Source organism: Bos javanicus, chromosome 2 (genome assembly GCF_032452875.1).
Source record: "Bos javanicus breed banteng chromosome 2, ARS-OSU_banteng_1.0, whole genome shotgun sequence".
In the NCBI taxonomy this organism is placed as follows: domain Eukaryota; kingdom Metazoa; phylum Chordata; class Mammalia; order Artiodactyla; family Bovidae; genus Bos; species Bos javanicus.
In genome coordinates, this window is record NC_083869.1 from 88,069,912 (window position 1) to 88,093,384 (window position 23,473).

General features: G+C 38.4%; 1 protein-coding gene across 3 annotated transcripts in view; it reads right to left on the reverse strand.

Annotated features, from left to right (window-relative positions):
* The window catches only part of SATB2 (SATB homeobox 2), a 203,190-nt gene that overhangs the window by 162,007 nt on the left and 17,710 nt on the right, over positions 1-23,473 (reverse strand). For 2 of the 3 annotated variants that reach the window (XM_061380931.1, XM_061380924.1), the window contains exon 3: positions 14,199-14,375. In XM_061380931.1, the coding sequence (XP_061236915.1) occupies positions 14,199-14,375 (177 nt within the window). Of the gene's footprint in view, positions 1-14,198; positions 14,376-15,316; positions 15,476-23,473 lie in introns of those variants that run through there. The other variant, XM_061380939.1, reaches the window with a different exon arrangement.

The following is a 23,473-nucleotide window of genomic DNA, read 5'->3' on the forward strand; positions in this document are numbered from 1 at the left end:
AAATGACACCTCATTCTCCTGGGAGAACACACCACACCCACAAGTATTTTAATCCCCCTAACTTACAACAGAATTGAACTTTTTTTTTTTTTTTTCCATTTACCTGGCTGAATTAGTTCTGCTGAGAGACTTGGACAAAATGTATAATCTTATTAGTCACAACAGGAAACTTCCTTTTAATAAGACAGAAAAACATAACTGATTTTAATTCTGTTCGTTTAAACTGCAAATGGGTACGTTTTAATATCCACCAGGGGTTACAAGTAAAAAAAGGAAAATAGCAGCAAATTATAACATTGTATTATGTAAGATATAAGAAAACACTGGTTTCTTAACTAAACTCTTTGTTCATATGAATCGATATTTTTGGTCACATGAGTACATTTTTATAGATAAGCTGGGTTACATAAGTCCTGACCAATCTTTGCTATGCCCATTATGAAAACCCACCTAAATATTTGTTGAAAGCAAATACTTCTCTCTGAGCTTCCCAGGTGGCACAAGTGGGAGAGAAACGTATGAGAAACAGATTTGATCCCTTGGTTGAGAAGATGCCCTAGAGGAGGGGGTGGCAACCCACTCCAGTATTCTTGCCTGGAGAATCCCATGGACAGAGAAGCCTGGTGGGTTACAATCCATAGGGTCACAAAGAGTCAGACATGACTGAAGTGACTTAGCACACACACATGCAAATACTTCTCTATATCCAAGGGCCACCAACATAATCACATAGGAACAGAGTGATGCCGACAGACAGACCTCAGTGTGAGCTGAATGATTCCAGAAAAGCACACAAAAGGGAGATGATGCGAACGGTACCAATGACACTGCTAGGAAAGGATGCAGGGTAGGAGGCCATCTGACTTCTAACTAGGACCATCTGACACCTGCTAAGCTAAGAGAACACTAAGAAAATAAGCCAGGTCAGTTTTAGAACTATAAAATACAGAAAGGAGACAGAGAGGTTCATCTCGTTCCCATGCCCAGTAGGATCTGAGGTCCTCTAGAAACAAACCACCAAAAAGGGATTACCACCCACTGCTCCTGCAAGCCTGGGAGCTTTCATGATTTGTCTGACAAATTCCTACCTCCAAGTGTGAGCCATGCTCAGTCAATTCAAACACAGGAAAAACCTTCCCTAAGAGTTTCCCCCAATGACTCTTTCAGAACATCTCCATCTACTGCACAGAGCAAAAACCAGAGGCTAAAAATCAGACAAACTGTCATCAGTTATTAATGCCTGGGCCAAGGGACATTGTTAACACAGGATTGTCATTGTGAAACTGGTAAGCACTCAGTAACTAACCCACACAATGCTGTGTATGTGTTTTTTAAAGAGGAGAAAGACCAAAATGTGGCAAGAACGAGACTATTATAAAAACAAAATATGCAATCAATTAACTAAGGTTTCCTGAATGACACAATGTCTTTTAACTTTTCTCCCACATTAAAAAACTTAACTCTTTACCACAAGGCAGAGGTAAGAAAGAAAGGAGGTCAATGCCAAAACACCTACAATAAACTTTTTTTTTTTTTTTTGCCTCATAGTACGCAGGATCTTAGCTCCCAGACCAGAATCAAACCCTCACTCCCTAAATTCAAAGGGTGGAACCTTAACCACTGGATTGCCAAGGAAGTCACTGCAATGAACTAACCTAGAAAAAAACATTCTCAAAGGGTATCTACATTGTCACATGAACAGTAGAGCTGGTCACTCTGATGGTCCAGCATGGCCTAGACACAGTATCTGTACTTAACACCTCCTAATTTATTGACCACTCCTAAATCCTTCCAGATCATAAAAAGAAAATAAATCTTTCATATTCACTTTGAAAACCAAAACTTCACTATTATATGATATTAGAAATAATAATAAAGAATATGCAAATTATATATTATAATATTAAATGAACCACAGATTAAAATATTGCATATGTGACCTCAACTATTTTAAAAAATGCCCTGCACTATAACAAAAGATCCCCTGGAGAAGGAAATGGCAACCCACTCCAGTATTCTTGCCTGGACAATCCCATGGACAGAGGAGACTGGCAGGCTACAGTCCATGGGGTTGCGAGAGTCAGACACGACTTAGCGACCAAAGAAAGATAACTAAAGAAGAGTGCCTTAAAATGTTACCTACATTTATTTCTCGGTCACTGGTCTGACATGTGGGTGGTGTCTTTTTCCTTTTTCTGTATTTTTTTAGTTTTCTATAATTAACAAGCACTAGTTTGTTATTGGGTTTGTTATTAGAAAAAGTTGTTTTTTAAATTTATAAGTTTGTAAAGAGCTTAGATATACAAAAATGGGAGTCTCACAAATAAGTTCTCATAAAATGCCATCCCAAGACAGCAAGTTCAATTTTGTTATTTAGACTCATAACAAGCTCCCTGCTCAATTTAAACATGTATATGTTCAGTTACCAATTCCAAAATGTCAATCTTTGGTTTATGCCTGTATAATAGAGTTACTATTAGTTTGAATTATAAACTAAATTGGCAGACTAGAAATATAATGCCACAGAGGGGGAAATTGGTTAAGTACACATTCTATGCAGCCAATTTTTGCCGTCAGCCATGCTACTTACCTCTTTGAATGTCAGTTTCCTCATTGGTAAATTGTGGGCAATTATATCATGTATTTCATAGGAGTTAGTATGAGGACTGAATGAGAGACTACATGTGAAGCACCTAGAACTATAGCTGGTGTATAAGAAGCATTAAATAAATATTAGTGCTTCATATCGGAGAAGGCAATGGCACCCCACTCCAGTACTCTTGCCTGGAAAATCCCATGGACGGAGAAGCCTGGTAGGCTGCAGTCCACGGGGTCATGAAGAGTTGGACGTGACTGGGCGACTTCACTTTCACTTTTCGCTTTCATGCATTGGAAAAGGAAATGGCAACCCACTCCAGTGTTCTTGCCTGGAGAATCCCAGGGACGGAGGAGCCTGGTAGACTGTCATATATGGGGTTGCACAGAGTTGGACACAACTGAAGTGACTTAGCAGCAGCAGCAGTACTTCATATTAGTTAATAATTAGTTAATAATATTTTTATTAATATATTCATAGCATGTCTATTCCATACGTTTCAGTTTCCCTCACAAAAACTAAACTATGGCTTAATCTAAGCTAATTTTGATGTATTCATTTGTCCTATTCCAAACATGAATAGTCCAAATAGGTGAATTTTTCAGAAAACTGAGGCTTACCCTTTTAGGCACCTACATCATTTTATTTTTAATCCTCAAACCCCATTCAAAAGCTTCAATTCTGTTCTGGCCAAATGGCTACTTTCCACAAGTTTAAATTTGCCAAAACTTCCTTCTAGACAAGATGGGGAAAATAGGATCAACATATGCATTAATTTATTGCCAGGTCCTACTTAACATTTTTTAATATATTTATAGTTTTCTATCTCCTTGTATCTTGACAGCAGAGGCATTATATGTTTGGTTCTTTGCTGTGCCCTCAACACCTAGAACAATGCCTGGCACGTAATAGGCACTCAAGAAATATTTGTTAAGTGAATGAATGATACAGTCTGTGAGAGAGCCACAAAACTAAGGTATAATCTTCAAAAGTGTCTGCATTGTCTCTGAAGAAGGGAATGGCTACCCACTCCAGTATTCTTGCCTGGGAAATCCCATGGACAGAGAAGCCTGGCAGGACTACAGTCCATGGTGTCACAGAAGAGTTGGTCATGACTGAGCAAATAAACAAAATAACAAAAATGACAATAACAACAATAAACAAAAATGTATGCATTGTGTTCCTCTCCATAAAAGGGGCGCAGTAAAACTCAGCTACACTTCTTCCAGTCATGCTCTAAAAGACTTAAGATCTTAATAAAGTACTTCCTTTCCAAATAATTCTAATCTCTCTTTTCCCTTGCAGAGTATCTAAAGGAGACCCCCTTTCAAAGAAACTTCCCCCTTCCCTTAAGGAAGCACTGTATTCATAATAATAAAACATGACACTTGAATTTTGTATTTATTATTCTGGCTCTGGAGCAGATATTCTCAAGAACCATCACCTTAAGTCAGTAAAACTGGTCAAAGCGTTTGATAAGAACAGACTGTCCTCTTAACTTGGCTCCCAGGATGGTGGGCCCAGATTTTCACCTGGGAGATTATTAGGCCTTGTAGAGCCACATCATTGAGGACAGAGGTTTGACTGTGCTATGAGCATTCTAGCATTTCATTCTTTGATTTACAAAACTGACAGAAAAAATATGTTGGATGCATTTCTCTGACGAGCTGGAGCTGGAAGCTGAGAGAAACCTTGGGCACTGTCTATTTGCATATAGCCTGCAGCGATCTTTTCCAACCTGAGTAACTAGCTTGTAAAACAGTAGCGCAGATTTGCTCTTCTGTCCTGGGTGACATTTCTTCAAACCAAACAGGGGCAGACAGGGAAAAACCTTTGTTTCCCGCACTGACACACAAATAATCTTGCTAGTTACTGCTTTTGAGCAAGTAGAACCTTGATGTAAGACTCTTTAGAGCTCTCAAAGCTACTATCAAAAAACTCCAAAACAACAACAAAAACACTGCTTTTCAAAGCACTGAATTTTAAATGCTCATCACAATCATGTGAAATCTATCTGGCACCTCAGAAACCAAACCAAGGAGCTCATGAGTGACCAAACGGTCAACTGCATGCTTGTTCCGCAAGCCTGCCTCCCACAACCACTGCTGAGCTCCGTCACACAGCAGACAGAAGAGGTCCCTGACACCGCAGGGCTCCTTTTCCGTGCCAAGATGCCTACATACATTACAAATAAACCTCCCACCAACTGACACTACACAATGAATGAAGAGTTTGTTGCAGAGTTTATATCCCATAAAAATTTTTAAATACAATTATATTGTATCTGAGAAAATTTGGACAAAGTATAAATGTAAAATGCATACGAATTTTAGAAGAAAAAGGAACTATAGTTCTGAAATTTCACAATTACACAAAGAATTAACTGAAATTATAAGAATTAGATGACAGAGCTCTTATCCAGATTAAAAAGGGAAAAAAAGAAAGTTTTTAAAAAGTATTTGAATATTACAAAATGTCTATGGCCAAGGATTTTTTACTATCATGAATGTCAAAATAGACTTTATTAAATATGATTGGTATAGCATCAAGACTGAGAATTGTTATCAATGAAAAGCATTAAATATAAAGGATCTACACAAAAGGTACCAGCACTGTCTATTGTATCATTTATGAATGTGCTTTTTACCAAATGAGTTCCTTTCACAGAATTGCTACTGCATCTTCTTAAAGCACAAAAAGAGTGGGTCTTCAGCAAATGACTACCCTGTATTTTAAATCTATACGTTAGTAAATGACAGTTATACTTTTGAAGGGAATAGAATAAAAAATTAAACACAATATAAATTGTATCAGAGTATCACCAATTTTAGATGGTAGGTTTCCTTCTCATAACTCCTCAAAAGCTATATATTTTTAATGGGACATACTTTAATTATTAAATAAAAGTTGTATATCACTGTGGGTCGATCTCTTTAACCTGGATCATTTTATATGAATGCCAAAACGCAGAACTAAGATGATCACTCCCCTCCAGGTCAAAGGCATTAATGCCCAAACTGCAAAAAGAAGGATTTTAAGCAGTTTAAAAAATACATCAAAGCTAATGGTCACCATGACCAACCGCCCCAAATAAAACATAACTGCAAACATTGCTAAACCCGTCCCTCATAATAGAGAAAATAATGAGCTAGTTTTGTCTTTAATGAATGATTTCCACTAATAATGATTTTTTCCACTGGACATTCTGGCAAAAATTTCAAGGTCAGGTGTCAAGTGAGATCAGATTTTTTTTTTTTTTTAATTCACTGCCCTTAACACTTTTTATCAAACACTTCCTACTTAACAGCTAGGCATTCTGCAAATCAAATTGGATAGGGTCTTCACTCTCTACAAATTTACATACACACAACAATTCCATCAGCTGATCTTTAAATGAGTCATAAATACATTTTTATGTATTTTAAATAACACTTATGACAATATAAACAAAAATTAGAAATACAGAAATCTAAACACATATTAGATATTCATTTTTAAGTATATAATAGACAAAGAAGTAAGATGAGCATTCTTCTTCCCCTAGCATTTAGTGATAAAGTAGTGCTTCAGGTTTTGCTATGTGCAGGTGAATAAATACATATGCACACACATATACATGAATACTTAATTTTACGTAGTAGAGGAGGGAAGAGCATGGGGGCTTGTTAGAGATTTGTGTCAGCCCAGCCAGTGTTTTACATTTTGGTCCATCCAGCTCTAATGAGGGTTGAAACATGGTTAACAGCAATTTTGGGTAGCTTTCTTAGCTCTTTTTTGAGAGCCACAGAATTTTGTAAAAAGCAGCTTGTTTATTAAAAGTTTGCTCCAAGGCCTAAAATTTCTAAATATGCACCTTTTTTCCAACATTGCCCTTATAAAGAAAAAACTTCTGAGAGTCTCCCAAACATGAGAGTTTAATTAAAGAAGAAAAAGTGGGAAAAAAAGAGAGAGAGTGAACCAAAGAAAGAAACTAAGACAGACAAGGCAAGAGATCATTTAAAACATTTTCAGTAGGGAGAATGTCAAACTTTCAGAGCATGAAAAACCTTTCAGCTTTAGACAACATATGTCTTTTAATCATTCTTTCTCTGTGTCTCAAAAAAGTGATTTTTCTGAATTCCTGTCCAAGGTCATGATTAAGCTTATTAATTTTTTATTTGAAATCATAATATTTACATTTATAGAATTGGGGCTTTCATTAAGTTTAGCAAAATAAAAATAATTCTGAATTAAAGCAGCAAATGTAAGTTTTAAATTTAAGAGAATGAGAAACCCATAGATTCAAAGACTTAAGATACACATCAACCAAATACAGTATGTAGATTTGTATGGCTCTAATTTGAATAAACAAACACTAAAAATATATATATAGATATAAAAAATTAGAAAAATTTGAACCTTGACTGGATATTTTACATTAAGGAATTATTATCTTTTATTTTTAGGCATCACACTTGTAGTTCTGTTTTTAAAATAGTCTTTAAAAGACAGTAAAATATTTATGGACAAAATATTACACCTAGGATTATTTCAAATAATCCAGTGGGAGAGAGGTAAGAATGGGTAGAAGCACAGATGAAACAAAATCGACTATAAATTGCTAATTGTTGATCCTAGATGATGAGCTCATGAGTATTTAATACACTCTCAACTCTGTATGTATTATATATGAAAGTGTATTCTATGTAAAGTTTTCCCAATACGTGGTATGTTATAGAACTAACCCACTAGAAAGTATATGATAATAAAGGAATAATATATATAAAATAACATTTATTTTATATAACATAAAATATAAAGTAATACCACTCCATTCCTTTTTATATAAATATTCTCACTGCTCTGGTTTTAAATCTTATTCTGTATATTCTTATCATTGTTTATCGTTCGTAAGCTGAAATTATTCTCCCTTCATACAATGCCTTCAAACAGATGAGGTCTACGTAAACACTGACACAATATCTCTAAGTTCTGATCAGAATAATTTAGATGCCAGCAATCCCCTAGGTACCCTTTGAATAACTACCTCTTTGAGTCTAACAGTTATGATTGGAATGTTTGGCCACACCAAGCATAGCCAAAACATCACTATGGAATGATGACATGGGATAACCTACAAATGGTAATAGCTGAACAATAAGTAGTCAAACTGGGGGCTTCCCAGGTGGCTCAGACAGTAAAAACTCTGCCTACAATGCACAAGACCCAGGTTCGATCAATGGGTTGGGAAGATCCCCTGGAGAAGGGAATGGCTACCCACTCCAGTATTCTTGCCTGGAAAATCCCATGGACTGAGGAGCCTGGTAGGCTACAGTCCCTGAATAGCAGAGTCAGGCAACTGAGCAACTAACCCATTCACACTTTCACAAGGAGTCAAATTATACTTCACTTCTGATGAAAACAGCAAGTTAATGAATGGGAACCAACTTCACACACAACTTCATATACACATAAAAATTCCTTATGAAAACAGTTTAGCAAAAATGAATCTTAATAAATGTTCAAAAAATATTTACAGCATTCCTACCAACTTCCCATTGTGCTATGTATCACTCTAAGAAAACAAAATGACTTCCAGTTCATGAGTCCAAATCTAATAATTAAAGACAGTAAACTGATACTTTTTAAGAATGCATGTTTCTCCAGGGTAATAAATATCTTCATTTGTTCACTCGTCTAACATTAACTAAATGCCTACCACTAGTGCCACCCTTGTGTTCTGAAGAAATGGGCCTGTGAGAACAGAAGAGTTTCACCAATAAAAATCAAAGCCAGGGACTTCCCCGATGACCCAGTGGTTGAGACTCCGCACTTCCACTGCAAAGGGCATGGGTTCAATTCCTGGTAGGGGAACTAAGATCCCACATACCTAGCTGTAAGGCCAAAAGAAAAGCAAAGCCAACATTAGGGCTGTTTTTTAAATGAAGACAGCAATGGACAGAAGAGACAAATAAATAGCTTTCCTTAGTAAAACCAAGTAAGGATTTCCTAGAAATTGTAACCCATATTTCCCACCTCAACGTTTATTTCCAAAAGCTAACAAGAAGAAGAGATATTCTCAAGTGTTTTTCAGGAAGAAAATAAACATTTAGTTAAAAATTAGCACCAACCAGTAAACAAATTTTATATGCATCTCTATTCTCTGAGCCTCAATATCCAATGTTTCTGAGCTCACAAGGCAAAAACTAACTAGAAATCCATATATTAAACTTTTCTTGTATAAGCTCCGTGAAAGCAAGATATTTTTTCCAGTTCTTTTTCCCCAGAACCTAGAACGACTGATACACAGTAGGTGTTTCATGCTACTGAATTAATTAATTTGAAGATGAGAATTGCTGAGAAATATGCTTTACTTGCATATCAGGAATCATTTTAGCTTCATAAGAAAGAAATGTATATTTGAATTATGTAACTTACCATGTACATGTGTGCTTAGTCGCTCAGTTGTGTCCGACTCCTTGTGACCCTGTGGACTGCAGCCCACCAGGCTCCTCTGTCCATGGGATTCTCCAGGCAAGAATACTGGAGTGGGTTGCCATGCCCTCCACCAGGGAACCTTCACGACCCCAGGGCTCAAACCCACATCTCCTGTGTCTCTTGCATTGCAGGTGGATTCTTTACTCAGCCACCTGGAAAGTCCACATACCTACTACAGGCCCTCTTTATAGTTTTAGGAGTTGGCGTCAATAAACAATTTTGTGAGGCTCTTGTTTTTAATGAAATCTGTCTCAGTTATCTTGAAGAAATATTTCTGTACATTCCATTACGGAAGTGAAATATATATAATTTATCATTATTGAATATATGTAATCGTCACAAAATAAATAAAATCATTATGTAAGAGTAATCCAAATCCAAAAGTCTTGCCTTTTAGGCCTTATGTCCAAAAAGTAAAAAAACAAGAATTACAGAAGAATGGACTCCTACCCTGACTCTACATTTCCAGTGATCAGGGCTGTCACTGGACAAACCTATGGTTGAGGCTTCTGACTCAGGAGGTATTTAACTAGGCTTCAGATTCGGCTCTTCCACCCACTAGTCCTGTGCCCCAAGGAAAGTTATTTCCCTCTCTTTACTTGCCTCAGTTTCCTCATCTATGAAATGGGAAACATTTAAGTTACTTCAAGAGCTGTTGCAAGAATTAAATAAGTAAGTACATGTAAATCTCTTAGAATAGTGTCTGGCAAACAGTAATTGCCCAATTTGTTACCTTGTACTATTAAAACTCCAAGAAACCTTTGTACATCAACTATACTTTAATAAATTTTAAAAAACCCTTATTTTATACATCACAGGGGCCCATTAATGACTTATTGCTCTTTGCTTTTTTAATCTGAAACTGAAAAAGACAATGGAAATAATGTATCTATATCATATACAAGTTTTCACACCTATGGCTAAATTAACAACTTCCCCCTTATTCAGAGAAGAATTCATAGAGGAAGTAGAATTTCATACTTACATTTTTTTCTGATTGGAAAAAGAAGAAAATCCCATGTAATCCCATAACCCACCCAATTGATATTTTCATATATTTCCTTTGTCTTTTCCTATACATATAAGTAGAATTTTATATCATTGATATTATATTTGGCACTCTGCTTGATTCAAGTTACATTAAATGCATTTTTTGTGTCACTTTTTAAAAATGTCATTTTAAACAGCCATATACATTTAATTTCCCTGTAGTAGGAAATGGCAACCCACTCTCCTTGCCTGGAAAATTCCCTGGACAGAGCCGCCTGACAGGCTACAGTATATGGAGTCACAAAGAGTTGGACACAACTGAGCAACTAAGCACACACTGCACACACATTTAACCATTCTAATACACATAAGAAAAAATGGTGACTGATACACTTCCTCTGAACTCGTAACTTTTACATACTCATGACCCACCCCCCAAAAAAACCAGCCAGAAAGGATTTTTGCTCATTTATTTTTCTGCATGTTTGTTCTTAAATAAAATTTTCTAGTCAAAAATAAATTTTATTGTAAAGTTTAAAAATAAATTTTAAATAGGAAGCAGGAGAGAGAAAAGATATCCATTTACAAGTTAATCAAATGTACACAGTAAGGAATCATGTTGCCATCACTGCCACCTCCCAGAGTCCACCATCTACCGTGCAAGTGTGAATAGCTACATAATCAGTAGGATAAAGAACTCTCTTGGCCATGTGGAGAGGTCCATGGCTATTACCAAAAGCCTTGTGGAGCAAAACTGAAAGGATGAAAAGGAACAAGAAAGACCAATGAAAGGAGTGATGCTTTAGAGGGGGAGGGTTACTGCATAGCGTTCCCTAGGTTAACACTCCTCTTCCAAAAGACTGGAAGCTACTTTTGATCCACATACATTGACTCATAGTTCAGCATATAACATAAAACGTGCCGGTTGTTCTTAAGGCTACCTATTCTGGGAAAAGCAAAGAGCTTGCCATCTTTAGGCTTTTTGCATATGCAAAACAGCTGGTCAGATGAATCCTGCATCTCATATCCTTGAGAATCACAGAAAGTTAATGGCATATGTTCTGGAAACTGAAGGGTTTGGGTCAATAAAAAGCCTAATGCCCATGGTTTATGACATTATCTTGTGCTCTTATCCTCTCTTGGGTCCAAATACCTGGCTTCAAATAAAAACGGTTACCATAAAATGGGGAGGGGAAGGGTTGGATTAGAAACTCTTCAATTACATTTTAGTAGATTTTCTATCATCCTTTATAAGAAAATATTCTTTATTAAAAAAACTTCAGCTCACCTGGAGGGAATGACCTCTCAGAAAAAGTAACTGACTATGCTATGCTCACTAGAGTACTTCCCAGATGACTCAGTGGTAAAGAATCCACCTGCAATGCAGGAGACACAGATTCCATCCCTGGGCCTGGAAGATCCCCTGGAGAAGGAAAGAGCAACCCACTCTAGTATTCCTGCCTGGGAAATCCCATGGACAAGGAGCCTGGTGGTCTACAGTGCATGGGGTCTCAAAGAGCTGGACACAACTGAGTGACTAAACAACAACAACACGCTTACAAGAGCATGGGTATGCGGCCTTGTCATTGGAACATGAGTGTCACTTGAAAATAACATTGCTGATGTGTTTTCTCTTTTAAAGACAATCTGAATACTATTCTAATTCAATTACTGAAGCTCTTTTCTGGCCATGTCAAAATGAAAAATCTTGTTTCAAGAGTCTAACTTTGTAAAAATAGGCTCAAGAAACCAGCTCTCCCTGCAGTTTAGTTTGGCCCAACTTCTCCAACACAGGAAGAAGAGGTTCAGAAACACTCAGTTTCTCTGCCACAAACGCACTTGCTAGGAGGTCACCCAATGACTTCTCCATCTTGAGAGAATTACCTAAACTAACAAACAAATAAAACCAGAACAAAACAGAAAACTAGACATATAAAACCTCAGGCCTTGAACAGCCAATCACATTTTGTTCTGCGTCCTTTTCTAGCTTCCTCCTGCTCTGCTGTTTCTCCAGCATGTGAATGATCTGTCTTATCATGCATTGTTTGGTCTATAATATTAATAAATGTGCCACAAACTGCACACATGTGATGATCTGAATGACAACAAGGATCTAATACATTTATTCCAAAATAAACAATTCTAAGTTTTTCCATTTGCCCAAAACAGAGAGCAGCAATCTAAAATAAAATAAATGAACTGTGATTTTTTTTCTCCTCTGTGAAATTACAGTACAGGACCTAGAGATAATACCTTCATTTACCTACAAAATAAATTATATCTGCAATCTAGAGCACCTTCAGGATGTTGATTAAACTTTTACAAAGTGTAATATTTAGTCATTTTTAACCACCATTTTCAAAAACTTTGGGGAAGCCAATATTCGCTTTTGGCTTTTTTCCTCTTTAACCCTCCACTATGGACCATATTTCTTGCTAGTGGATCTCATCTCGGTGAGTAGAACTCTCAGTCCACATCACTGAATGGAACCGTGTGGCTCCCTCGTGCAAATTTCCTGAGAGCCCCTGCCCTGAGCATGTGCCAAAAATCAAATCTTTGCCACTTAGTGCTCTGTGCTCCACATGTGAGCTCACGGCGCGTTGAGCAGCCGTGCTAACTGAGATGGATGGCCCTGTCAAACAGGAAGCTGGCACACCAGGATGCAAGCAGTGGGATACAATGACCTTTACATTCAGAGAAAATATCCCTAAAATGGCATGAAAAGTTTATGGGGGGGAAGAAGGGGGGATTCTTTTCTTTCATTTGGGCACATAGCATGCAATAAAAGCAATGGTGCCCAGCGTGCAATTTGCTCGGGATCAAATCTTGAATCCCTCACACAAGAAGGAAATGAATCATCCTTTATCATGCTGCTTTGAAAGCAGTGGACTCTACGATTCAGCAGTATGTATCGCTGCACCCGGACAGGCCAAGTGGAGGGATTCAGCATGCACTTCAACTCACAATAACCCAGAGACTTGGGAAAACATTCCTAATCTCCTGTAGATGGGTTGGTTTCAGATCGTAGAACCAAGATATAATTTGAATATTTAATTTTTAAAAAATTTTAAAAGTAATAATCTGCTTACAAAATCAGAGTCAAGAGCTTGGGGGTTTAAATCCCATGTTCTTGGTCACCATATTTGTAACTTTTTATAAACTGCTTAATCTCTCGTTTCCTTCTCTAAATAAATAGAGGATTGTACCAACAGTTCTTAGGAAGTATATGAGGAGGAATTCATCTGAAAAAGTAGCAAAAATCGATAGCACATACACAAATGTTAAGTAACGATAGAAATTAATATATGGAATAAAACCTGGCAGTCATATGCTTCTGTCCTTTATCATAATCTATACAATTCAATCATTCCAGCACAAACATCATTCTATTGGGTCAAAAATTTGTTTTTCTATTCTTCAGGTTTGGGGATATTTTTGTTACTTGTTTTGTCAATTATTTGGCATAAAAGAACAATGGGCAACACCAGTTCACAATGAGGTCCCTAGTGCTGTACAATTCACACTGAAATAACGAAGCTAATTTAATATTTATTAAATCAGTAAAATGAATTGATCACTGACACACTGAGCATTTTTTAAATGACTGGACCACAGAACTACAGACAGGTTTTCAAAGATACAAAGTACAATATACGAGAGGCATACATTTTTTTTTCTATTTAAAAACTGATCATAAAGTACAAAAGCTGCAGGCCCAAAGCAGTGAATAAACTTAGAAAACTGAAAGCTTATAAATCACATATTAAAGTTTGGATAAGTTAGGAGTCAAATGTCTGAGTACTCTGAGAACACTGATTTGGGGACTTAGAGAAAATAAGAGAGCTATCAATGCAAAAAAAAAAAAAAAAAAAACACCCTCTATGATGACCACTTTGAAATGCAAACGGCAAAATGAAATGATTTTGGTGGCTCTAGAGGTGCTGGTCAAATGCTTCCCAAAGCAACCAGAGAACAAGATTCTCCATGAAACATTCTGCTGTCTACTGTTTGGGAAAGATGCTAAATGTGACCATTCTCCTCCAATCCCTGTTTGGAGAATTATTTCGGGGCACATACTCTTCCTCAAATCATGACATGCCTGAGGCACGGGGAGGAGAAGGAGATGGGAGAATACCTTGTGCTTGCGCTGCTGAGCTGTGGGAGTAGCCCAGGGCCAGGAGCGCAGTCTCCACCAGCTGGCTGAAAAGCACGTCTTTGCGAACCAGGACGAACTCAGCATGCTCTTCCCTGTTGTCATATTCAAGAGAGCCGTCCAACTGCTCCACCACACAAAAGACAGGAATCATCAAACCTGCAGGGACAAAAATCAAGAGCAAAACACAAACATTACAAAGCAAATCCCAGTCACCATCATAAGAAGGGAAGAGACAGTTATAAAAGTCACTCATCTGTGATTGACAGTGGCTTGGATTAAACAAGCCTCTTAGTTGGATAGGCCTAATGGGAAAGCTGTGGATTTTTTTCCTCTTCATTATTACCATCAGACTGCAGCACAACTGCCCCAAGCAGTGACAGAAGCCCTCAGATTCTAGTCACTAAAAAGTGGAGTGCCCCAATCAAGGTCTCCTGACCGAGAAACCTCAAGTTTATAGCCAGCACGTAAGTGAGATCAAGGAAACCTTCTGTCTCTAGCATCCTCATGTCTACGGTCTTATCATTAGCTATTAATGGGACCAGTATTTTCATATCAGATGTGCTTTTGTCTATAAATATTGTAAGACACCTAGGAGGGAAGCATATTTGATTTGAGGCCCTAAGCTATTATGAGAATATGTACAAGAAAATGGATAGGAATCTAAAAGAAACCCCTCTTGTATCTTTTATGTTTCTAAATATTATTAAATAGGCCATCAACTACTCTGCTCACATAAGTCTTAACTGATATTTAATTTACATCAAAGTCTGCATACAAATATGAAACTTTGTCTTTTAAAAAAAATTACTATGTTATATGTTAACACCAGTTACCACTGGAAAGGAATACCTCTGCTTATGTTTTCAAAGAAGTAAACCACCCTAAAGAGTAAAGCAAATTAATGTAGTTGAAAATCTGTTGAAATCTGTTGTCACTGAAACATTTCTCTGCTTTGTATCAATGTGTGAAAAGCTAAAAAATGTTTAATTCACTAAAGATTTTTTTATAAACTGTTTTTTATTAGAAAAAAAAGTCATACAGGCATTTAAATCTAAACGCAGCCATGACAAAAGAAGATCAAAGCTTTACCAACATACAAGTAATAAACATGGACTCCGCCCCACGTAATTCACATAAATTAGTACGTTACGGAGTAAGGATCTGCAAGAAAAACTAAAAGTTATGAAGGGGGAGGTAGAAGATCAGCTGGTCATGGTGACAGCATTTCACAATAAAAATAAGACCTCTGTGTAAAATGACATATGTGAGTATGACCTCTGACACATAGAATGCATAGGAGTTTCTCTAGAAACCCCTCCCTGTTGCCTGGACACTGGAAGCTTCCTGACTCACTCTGATCTGGAAAGCAGAGGGTGGGAGCAGACATTCTGCAAACTACCAGGTCACAGATTTAGATTTTTCTTCTAAAGATAATACAATTGTGACACTGGTTCCCATGTGCTAATTATTATTATTAAAGATAATAAGTATTGGATGTAATTATTAAATGTAATCATTATTAACAATAATAATACTCATTAAGAATTGTTATCATTAAAGATCATGGTAATTATTATTAAGCCTGCACAACAGACTAACAAGTCACACCACACCACACCTGACACAACTATTAACTTAGTATTCACTCCTAAGAACAACAAAGCAGCATTATTGTCCATTGCCCATATACCATCCATGGTATCAATTTATGGAACATAGGAAATAAGGGTGGGGCAGACATTACTTTAGACAAAGAAGAGAATTAGCCTCGCCACATGGTGCCTTACAAAATATTTTTTTTTAATTATGATCAGCACTGTCATATCAAGTGCTTATTTACTTATGCCCAGTTTATTCCCAACTGCTTGTAAGACATGTAGTGAATAATATAAATGAGATTTCTTCCAAATTATCTCAGTGGTCATTCATTTATCCAACTTTTGTTCCCTGAATACCTGCTGTGTACCAGGTATACCCCATGGCTCTAGTGATACAAATGAAAACAAGCTTGCCCTGCTCGTACCCTCAGTGCAGTTGAAGAGTGTTGTAAAGTCTTCCTAAGCAAGCATAATGGCATGTTATAGGACCGATTCACGAGAGCCCTTACCAGCACCGAGTAGCCTCCATTTAGACCTTTTAACTCTTACATACTGGTAAATGATCTTTGTTCAAGGAAGCAGGTTGATTTCTATTTTTAATGATTTAAGTATATGCACACATACAGCCATGTAGTCAGTGGTGCCATAAGCTACTTCATCACTAATACCTGTGTGTACATAAGTTTCAATGCTGAAAATCCATGGGCAGTTCCTAATGTCAACATCTAAGTGTCACACATCTGGAAATCACAGATAAGACCTTTAAATGAATCCAGTTGCTCCATAACCTATCATGCAGCCATTGCTTTAGCAAACATAAATCTTCCTCAAGTAGATGGTCACCTGAAAAAACTTAAGACCCAGTAATTTTTTAATAATATTAAGAGCTCATGAGTTAGAGATGAACTACAATACTAAAGCACAAAGATTTATACCACGTAGAGATTTATTTTTTGAAAATGTCAATGATCAAAATATTTCCTAAATATTTTATTTCAGTGACTAAAGGAAGCAAATTGTTATCTGACATGACAGCAATAACAGCTCACAACCAAAAAGCAAGTACCTGTTCCTCACAGGCATCACCTACTTTCAAAAAAAGAAGAAAAAAAAAAAAAAGGACATTTATAAAACAAAACAGTATTAATCAGAAGTATATGATAACAGAATCTGTTCTAAAAGCACATATACATGTAATACTAAAAGCTATCATAAACAGGTTATATTTAACCACTAGAAAAAATGTACCCTTTTAGTAGAATTAGATCAATCAAAATAATGATAAAATCTTTACACTGAAATGCAATTTTTACAAAAGAAGAGGAAGGCAGAAAAATAGATGCAGTTACTAGTGACAATGACAAGAGAAACGAAAACCAGTAAAACAGTACAACTGCGGTCAAATGCAGGGAAGAAGAAAATTAAGGTATACATTTAAAAACAGCAAATTCCTAGGAAAGAAAACTATGAAAGGATGAGTAGATATATATATCAAAAAATATATATATTTATTCATTTGATCACCCCATTTGCTCCAGGCAAAAGAGAAAAAAAAAAGTGACAACAGATGAAAGGATAGTGAGAGCATGTGACAAGCACTTCAAAAAATAAAAATGGGAAGAATTAAAAGTCCCAATAAAATAAAAATAGCAATGTAAAACTAAGATGCATTCATAACAAAATTTAGAAATGATCAAGAAGAAAAATAAAGACACTGTTGTCCTCACCCTATACCTAAAGCTTATGGCATTATTTTTCTTTTATTATAGCACAGACCATCTCCAGATGATCAAGTAGAGAACTTTGAACCTTTTGATTATAAGCCTCGCTAAGCCTTTTATAATTGCAGGAGGTAAGCAAGTGGCTTAATCTAGAGGACAGGCACACAGCCCTAGCCATTTGCTAGAAATTAAGGGCTCTTCTGACAAATTGGGATAAATGGCTAATTCTGTTGTCAGAGACGTAAAATAAGCAATGGGACTCTCTCTATAGAAAAATGCATTTTCCCAATTGTTCTTAGTTACGATGCTCAAATTGCCATTTTCATCATGACATGATTTCCGAGGAAGTGTGCATCATTATAAAGAGTTAACCTGATCTTCAGCACCACAGCCCTGCAAACACAGACATGTGGGGAGAAGGCTGCTGAGAGCCAGGATGGAGTGAAGTCCTGCCACTATCATTACTAACCTGTTGGAGTTATTTGTTTGACCTCTCAGCTAAATTCCTCCTAGCTAAAATGTAAATAATAATATCTACGTCCAAGAATGGTGTGAGAATTAAACAATGTAACATAGTTAAGTGGTCTGACAAATAGCCCTCCAATAATGAAATCCATTTGGTTTTCTTTTTTCAAAATCAGTATTAATACCACTTCACAGAGGAAAAAAAGAGACCAATAATTTTTTTCAGGGTCCACCATCAAGGCTCAAGATACTTCCTGAAAAGCATTTCTTCAGAATGAAAATCATACCAGTAATTACTGAATGGCCTAATTAAGATGCTTAAAGGCTTAACATGTTCACCATGCCCCACAGCAAAAGGGTGAAAGTGTTAAAAGCACCATACTTAATATGCGAAGGACTTCCCTGGTGGCTCAGCCTACAATGAGGGAGACCGGGTTCAATCCCTGGGTCGGGAAGATCTCCTGGAGAAGGAAATGGTGATCCACTCCAGTATTCTAGCCTGGAAAATCCCATGGACCGAGAAGCCTGGTAGGCTACAGGCCATAGGGTTGCAAAGAGTCGGACACGACTGAGTGACTTCACTTTCACTTTCACTTTAATATGCTAAAACTGCCTTACAGGAGCCACTAGCCACATGCGGTGACGGAGCAACTGAATGCTGACTAGTCCTGAGCTGAGATGTGCCGTGTGACACATACACACTCAGTGTCAACAATTTAATATCAAAAAATAAAAAATAATTATATTTAACTCAAAAAATTATTCTTATTAATTGAATATAGAAATAATATTTTGGATATACTGAGTTAAACAAAATGTATTATTAAAATTAATTTCATCTGTTTCTTTAACCGTTTTTTTTTTTTTTAAAGAAGCTACAAGAAATTTAAAATTATACATGCGGCTTTTATTACATTTCGATCAGACAAAGCTGCTCTAAGCAATCTGCCAAATACCAACATATACAATGGTTTTTCTGACCCAGGATAAATACACCACAACCTGATTAGCAGGACAATTGTGTCATTGTCACTTATCTCTCCTCTGTGTTCCAGATCTTAAGAGACTTGAGGACAGATGTACTCTTGGTTAAACTCCAATATCTAACGTGATATCTTCCCTGTTTCATTGAACAAATTGTAGGTTATTGTTTCACTTCTAACTATATTAGTCCAACTTCTTTAATAAAAGAAAGACTTTTTTTTGTCTTCGCTTCATTTCAGAGAACAAAATCTAAAGTGCTCAGGAAATGACAAGATACAGAGATAAATGTGAGGAAAAAGTACCGTTTAATGTGCTGGATCTAACAGTGAAAGATGAAAGGTCCAGAGGCAGAGGTCTAGAGCAGGATTCTAGTGTCTTCTGGGACAGCTGGGACACAAAATGACACTCTCATCTGCAGGGCAACTCCTAACTCATCGAGTACTCTGACTTAAATTCTTACCTTTGTTTCTTCCCTGTTTACCCTGTGAAAGGGTTATTATTACTCTCATCTGATAAACGAAGAAGCTGAAACTACAGGAAAATTAAGAACGATGTCCAAAGAAACCAAGAGAAGCAAGAATAAAGCAGTTCCAGTTAGCCAACTTTAAATCTCAGGCACACAGCATTCCTGGGGCGGCGGCGGGGGGGGGGGGGGTGTCGGTGGCGGGGGAGGTGTCAAAAAACAACACTCCAAAACCCACACCCACAGAAATATAAATGTGTGACCTTTCAGTAAAGGACCCTTCACCACTTGTGGTGTCCCAAGTGGGTAACCCATGTCATTTGTAAGTGAACAGTAACGCGTCTGCCTGCAGTGTGGGAGACCCGGATTCGATCCCTGGGTTGGGAAGATCCCCTGGAGAAGGAAATGGCAACCGACTCCAGTACTCTTGCCTGGAAAATTCCATGGACTGAGGAGCCTGGTAGGCTACAGTCCATGGTGTCGCAGAGAGTCAGACACGACTGAGAGACTTCACTTCAACTTTCAATAGCCTACTGCATGTCAGGGTATTGACATGGGTGCAGAGGAGAAACCGAACACAGTCACTCACAAAGAAAGGCTCACAAAATGTGTCCTTCTCCAGTGTGGGTGAGCAGAGGCTCCAGGCTCCTCCTCAGCCCCTTCACCTGCTAGATCCACCCTCATTCCTAAACCTGCCCCCTGAATGACAGGAGCCAGTCTGAGATGATAGGAGGCCAGCCTTTTTCCTCCCCTCTTTCAAAGAGCTCCTGAAACCATCCTTTTCCAGAAGAAAGGCAGCCACAGGGCCTTCTCCCTTCCCTGGGGGCAGCAGTAGATCAGGTTCTATTACCTGAGAAGGCCCCTGGGCTAATTGAAGATCACAAAGGCTTTAGGGCAGAGCCTTGCATCTGTATCTGTTCCTTGTATAAAACTGAGCCAGGAGTAAAGCATCACCCTCAGCAACTACCACAATCAATAAATCACAGATCCGCAGAAACACTGAAACAAATTCTACCAGGGAAACTAACTGAACAACACAGAGGCTTCCAGAGGACTGGGAAGGCGGGTGGGAGTGGGGGCAACTATCTTTTCTTACTGCAAATTTACCAGAAACACAAAACTACTGTTTACTTGCTCTAAAACCTCATATCCTCCCCCTCTCTGTCTCTGTTTCTCACATAGGCACAAGCACACACAATCTCGCCAATTTTAACCTCTAGATTCTTCCTTCCACCCTGAAACAATAAAGGCACGTTTGAGTGCCAAGAACTGCAACCAGAAACAGAAAGGATGAGGGTGTCCTGCACCACCTTGTTGGGGTCCCAGGAAAAATTTCAAAATGGATCAAGGGTGTCTTCCCTATTCCCCTCTTTTCTGCTCCTACTCTCAACTCCCAGGGACCAACCTCCTGAGCTCTGATGGCCCCAGGCTCCACATTCCACTCCAGCTGCCCACTCCCCCAGGAGCTGAAATTCCAAAGAGATTAATAGATAAAAAGATGCAACACTTTACAGTTTGAAGTAGTTTGGTTTGGTAGTCTCTTAATCTCCTCAGATACATTTTCATTGTTAAAGAAGTACACTGTAGCCCATATTAACTTCCAGTGGAAAGATCTTCAGGTAAGGTAATAAAGAAAAACATGTTTTCACCAGTATTAGTGTGCATGCTACGAACATGTGTGAGTGCTAAATTGCTTCAGTCATCTCTGACTCTTTGCAACGCTATGGACTGTAGCCCTCCAGGCTTCTCTGTCCATGGGATTCTTGGGGCAAGAATACTGGAGTGGGTTGCCATGCCCTCCTCCAGGGGATCTTCCAGACCCAGAAATTGAACCCACTTCTCTTGCATCTCCTGCATTAGCAGGTGGATTCTTTATGACTAGTGTCACCTTGGAAACCAGTATTAGGAGGGCAAGTAAAATCATCTGGGGGCAAATGAGCCACCTATAGGTGGCACAGAGGTCCTCTAGGCTCCCCTAAACTGCTCCACTTTCCAAAGTTCCTCTCTTTTGCTTGTCAACTACAGATTCTTAGAAGGATCAATTTATTTGTTTTTGCTGTTGGTATTGTTTTTAACACTTCCCGAAGAGGAAACAGGAGGCAAGATAGAGATGGGACAGCTGAAAGTCCTGGTCGTTCACAGGTAGAAGACCAGTCATTCCTACAATTATGGGGAAGGCAAAATAATTACTCTAAGGGCATGACCTGTTCATCCATGACCCAGTTGCTTAGAATTCAGAATTAGACCTCCAAGTAAAGTTTTACCTATAAAGCTCATTGGTGCCACTTTCTCTGTGTGGAGGTGAGGAGAAGGTAAGACTATCAAGAAGTATTTTATTTTCAGAATTCTCTCTAGTAAAACCAGATACTACTTTATAGCCCTTGGGGCAGATCTTAACTTTGGAAGATAAGAACAAAAAATAGGCCAGGGGTAGGGCTGGCCAAGTAAGCTCTGGTCCTCTCACTTATCACCTCAAAGGCTCATATTGGGTTTAAAGTGGTAGAGAAGGGAGATGAGTTTTCTGGTCTTCCAGATCTCTGATTCCAGGCCTGTCCCCAAACTGAGAGGCCACAATTCAACCTGAAATCAGATCTGAAGGCTAAAGGAAAACTCCAGGTCTCTCGATACACTTCAGTTCCAGAAATGCGGTGGCAGGATCAACTTGGCCTGGCTGTCTGCAAAACAGGACTTCATAGGCATGCAGGAGGCACAGTGTAACTGCTCATCTAAACCAAAACTTCTGAGCTCCACCTGGGAACACAGCCACAGCAAGCCTGATCCAAGGAACTAAATTCCTAGATGTCAGGAATGTCCAGTTACAGTGAACGAGAGGCTGGCCATTTCCTTCTCCAACATGGACCCGTCTTAGATAAGTCCTCACCCTTCCACTCCCTCTTCCACCCCCAGACTGACCTGCAGCAGACCCAAGAGAAATGTTTGTTCATTTTAGCAAAATGCTAATTGCATCCAAACATTAATAACCACCATTAATAGGCAGTGTCGGTTCTGGAAACCCCATGACTCCTCAGCCATCTAACTGGTCCACATCACTTTGGCCCTACTGCGTGGCATTCAGCATCAGCAGACAAGGAACATTTTCTAGGAAAGGATCCACACACATGGATCCAGGAGTGAACTTACTCCATGTTTTCCAGATCACGGGGGCCTGCACGACCACTGCCGACAGAAATTGTTTTTATCACCACAAAGGCATTCCAGTCGACTGGCACAGGACTCTGCTGGCTCACAGCACCTTGCCCTGTGACTGTACACACCCTAGAGCCCGGAGGGCATCTTATCTGCAGTCCTACCCACGTCCTGCACTGAAGGACAGCAGCATCTTTTCTAAGTGTAGTAACTACAGAGAGATAAAATGTTTACCGATCCCAGAATCAAAACAAAATTTAAGAAAAGAAAAAAAGTCAAATATGCAAGTTTGTGTATCACAGAAGAGTTCAAACATATGGCACACTGTGTGAGGACCCCCCAGCTCAAAACTAAATTCTTCAGGTTCTTTTCATACTGGGTTAGAAATGCATATACTAGTAAGTCTTGAGACTCAAGGACATGTTAAAATGACTGTGAAAGTGAAAGTGAAGTTTCTCAGTCGCGTCCGACTCTTTTCGACCCCATGGACTGTAGCCTATCAGGCCCCTCCGTTCATGGGATTTTCCAGGCAAGACTGCTGGAGTGGATTGCCATTTCCTTCTCCAGGGGATCTTCCCGACCCAGGAATCGAACCCAGGTCTCCCGCATTGCAGGCAGACGCTTTACCATCTGAGCCACAACTCATTAACATCAGGATCTCCGTCCTCCATTTAGTAAAATCTTATTCTGGAGGTTTCTGGGAAGGTAATTTTTTTAAATAGTATTGAACTAGAGATGTATTTGTCGCTCCCTTCATTCTTATTATCCTCTCTGGAAAAGCTATTTGCAACTCAGAGCCCCAGGAATGAAAAAAGGAATCAGTAAAATTTATCTTTGTTAGCAAACTAACATTTGCTTCGTCATCACAGGTTTTGA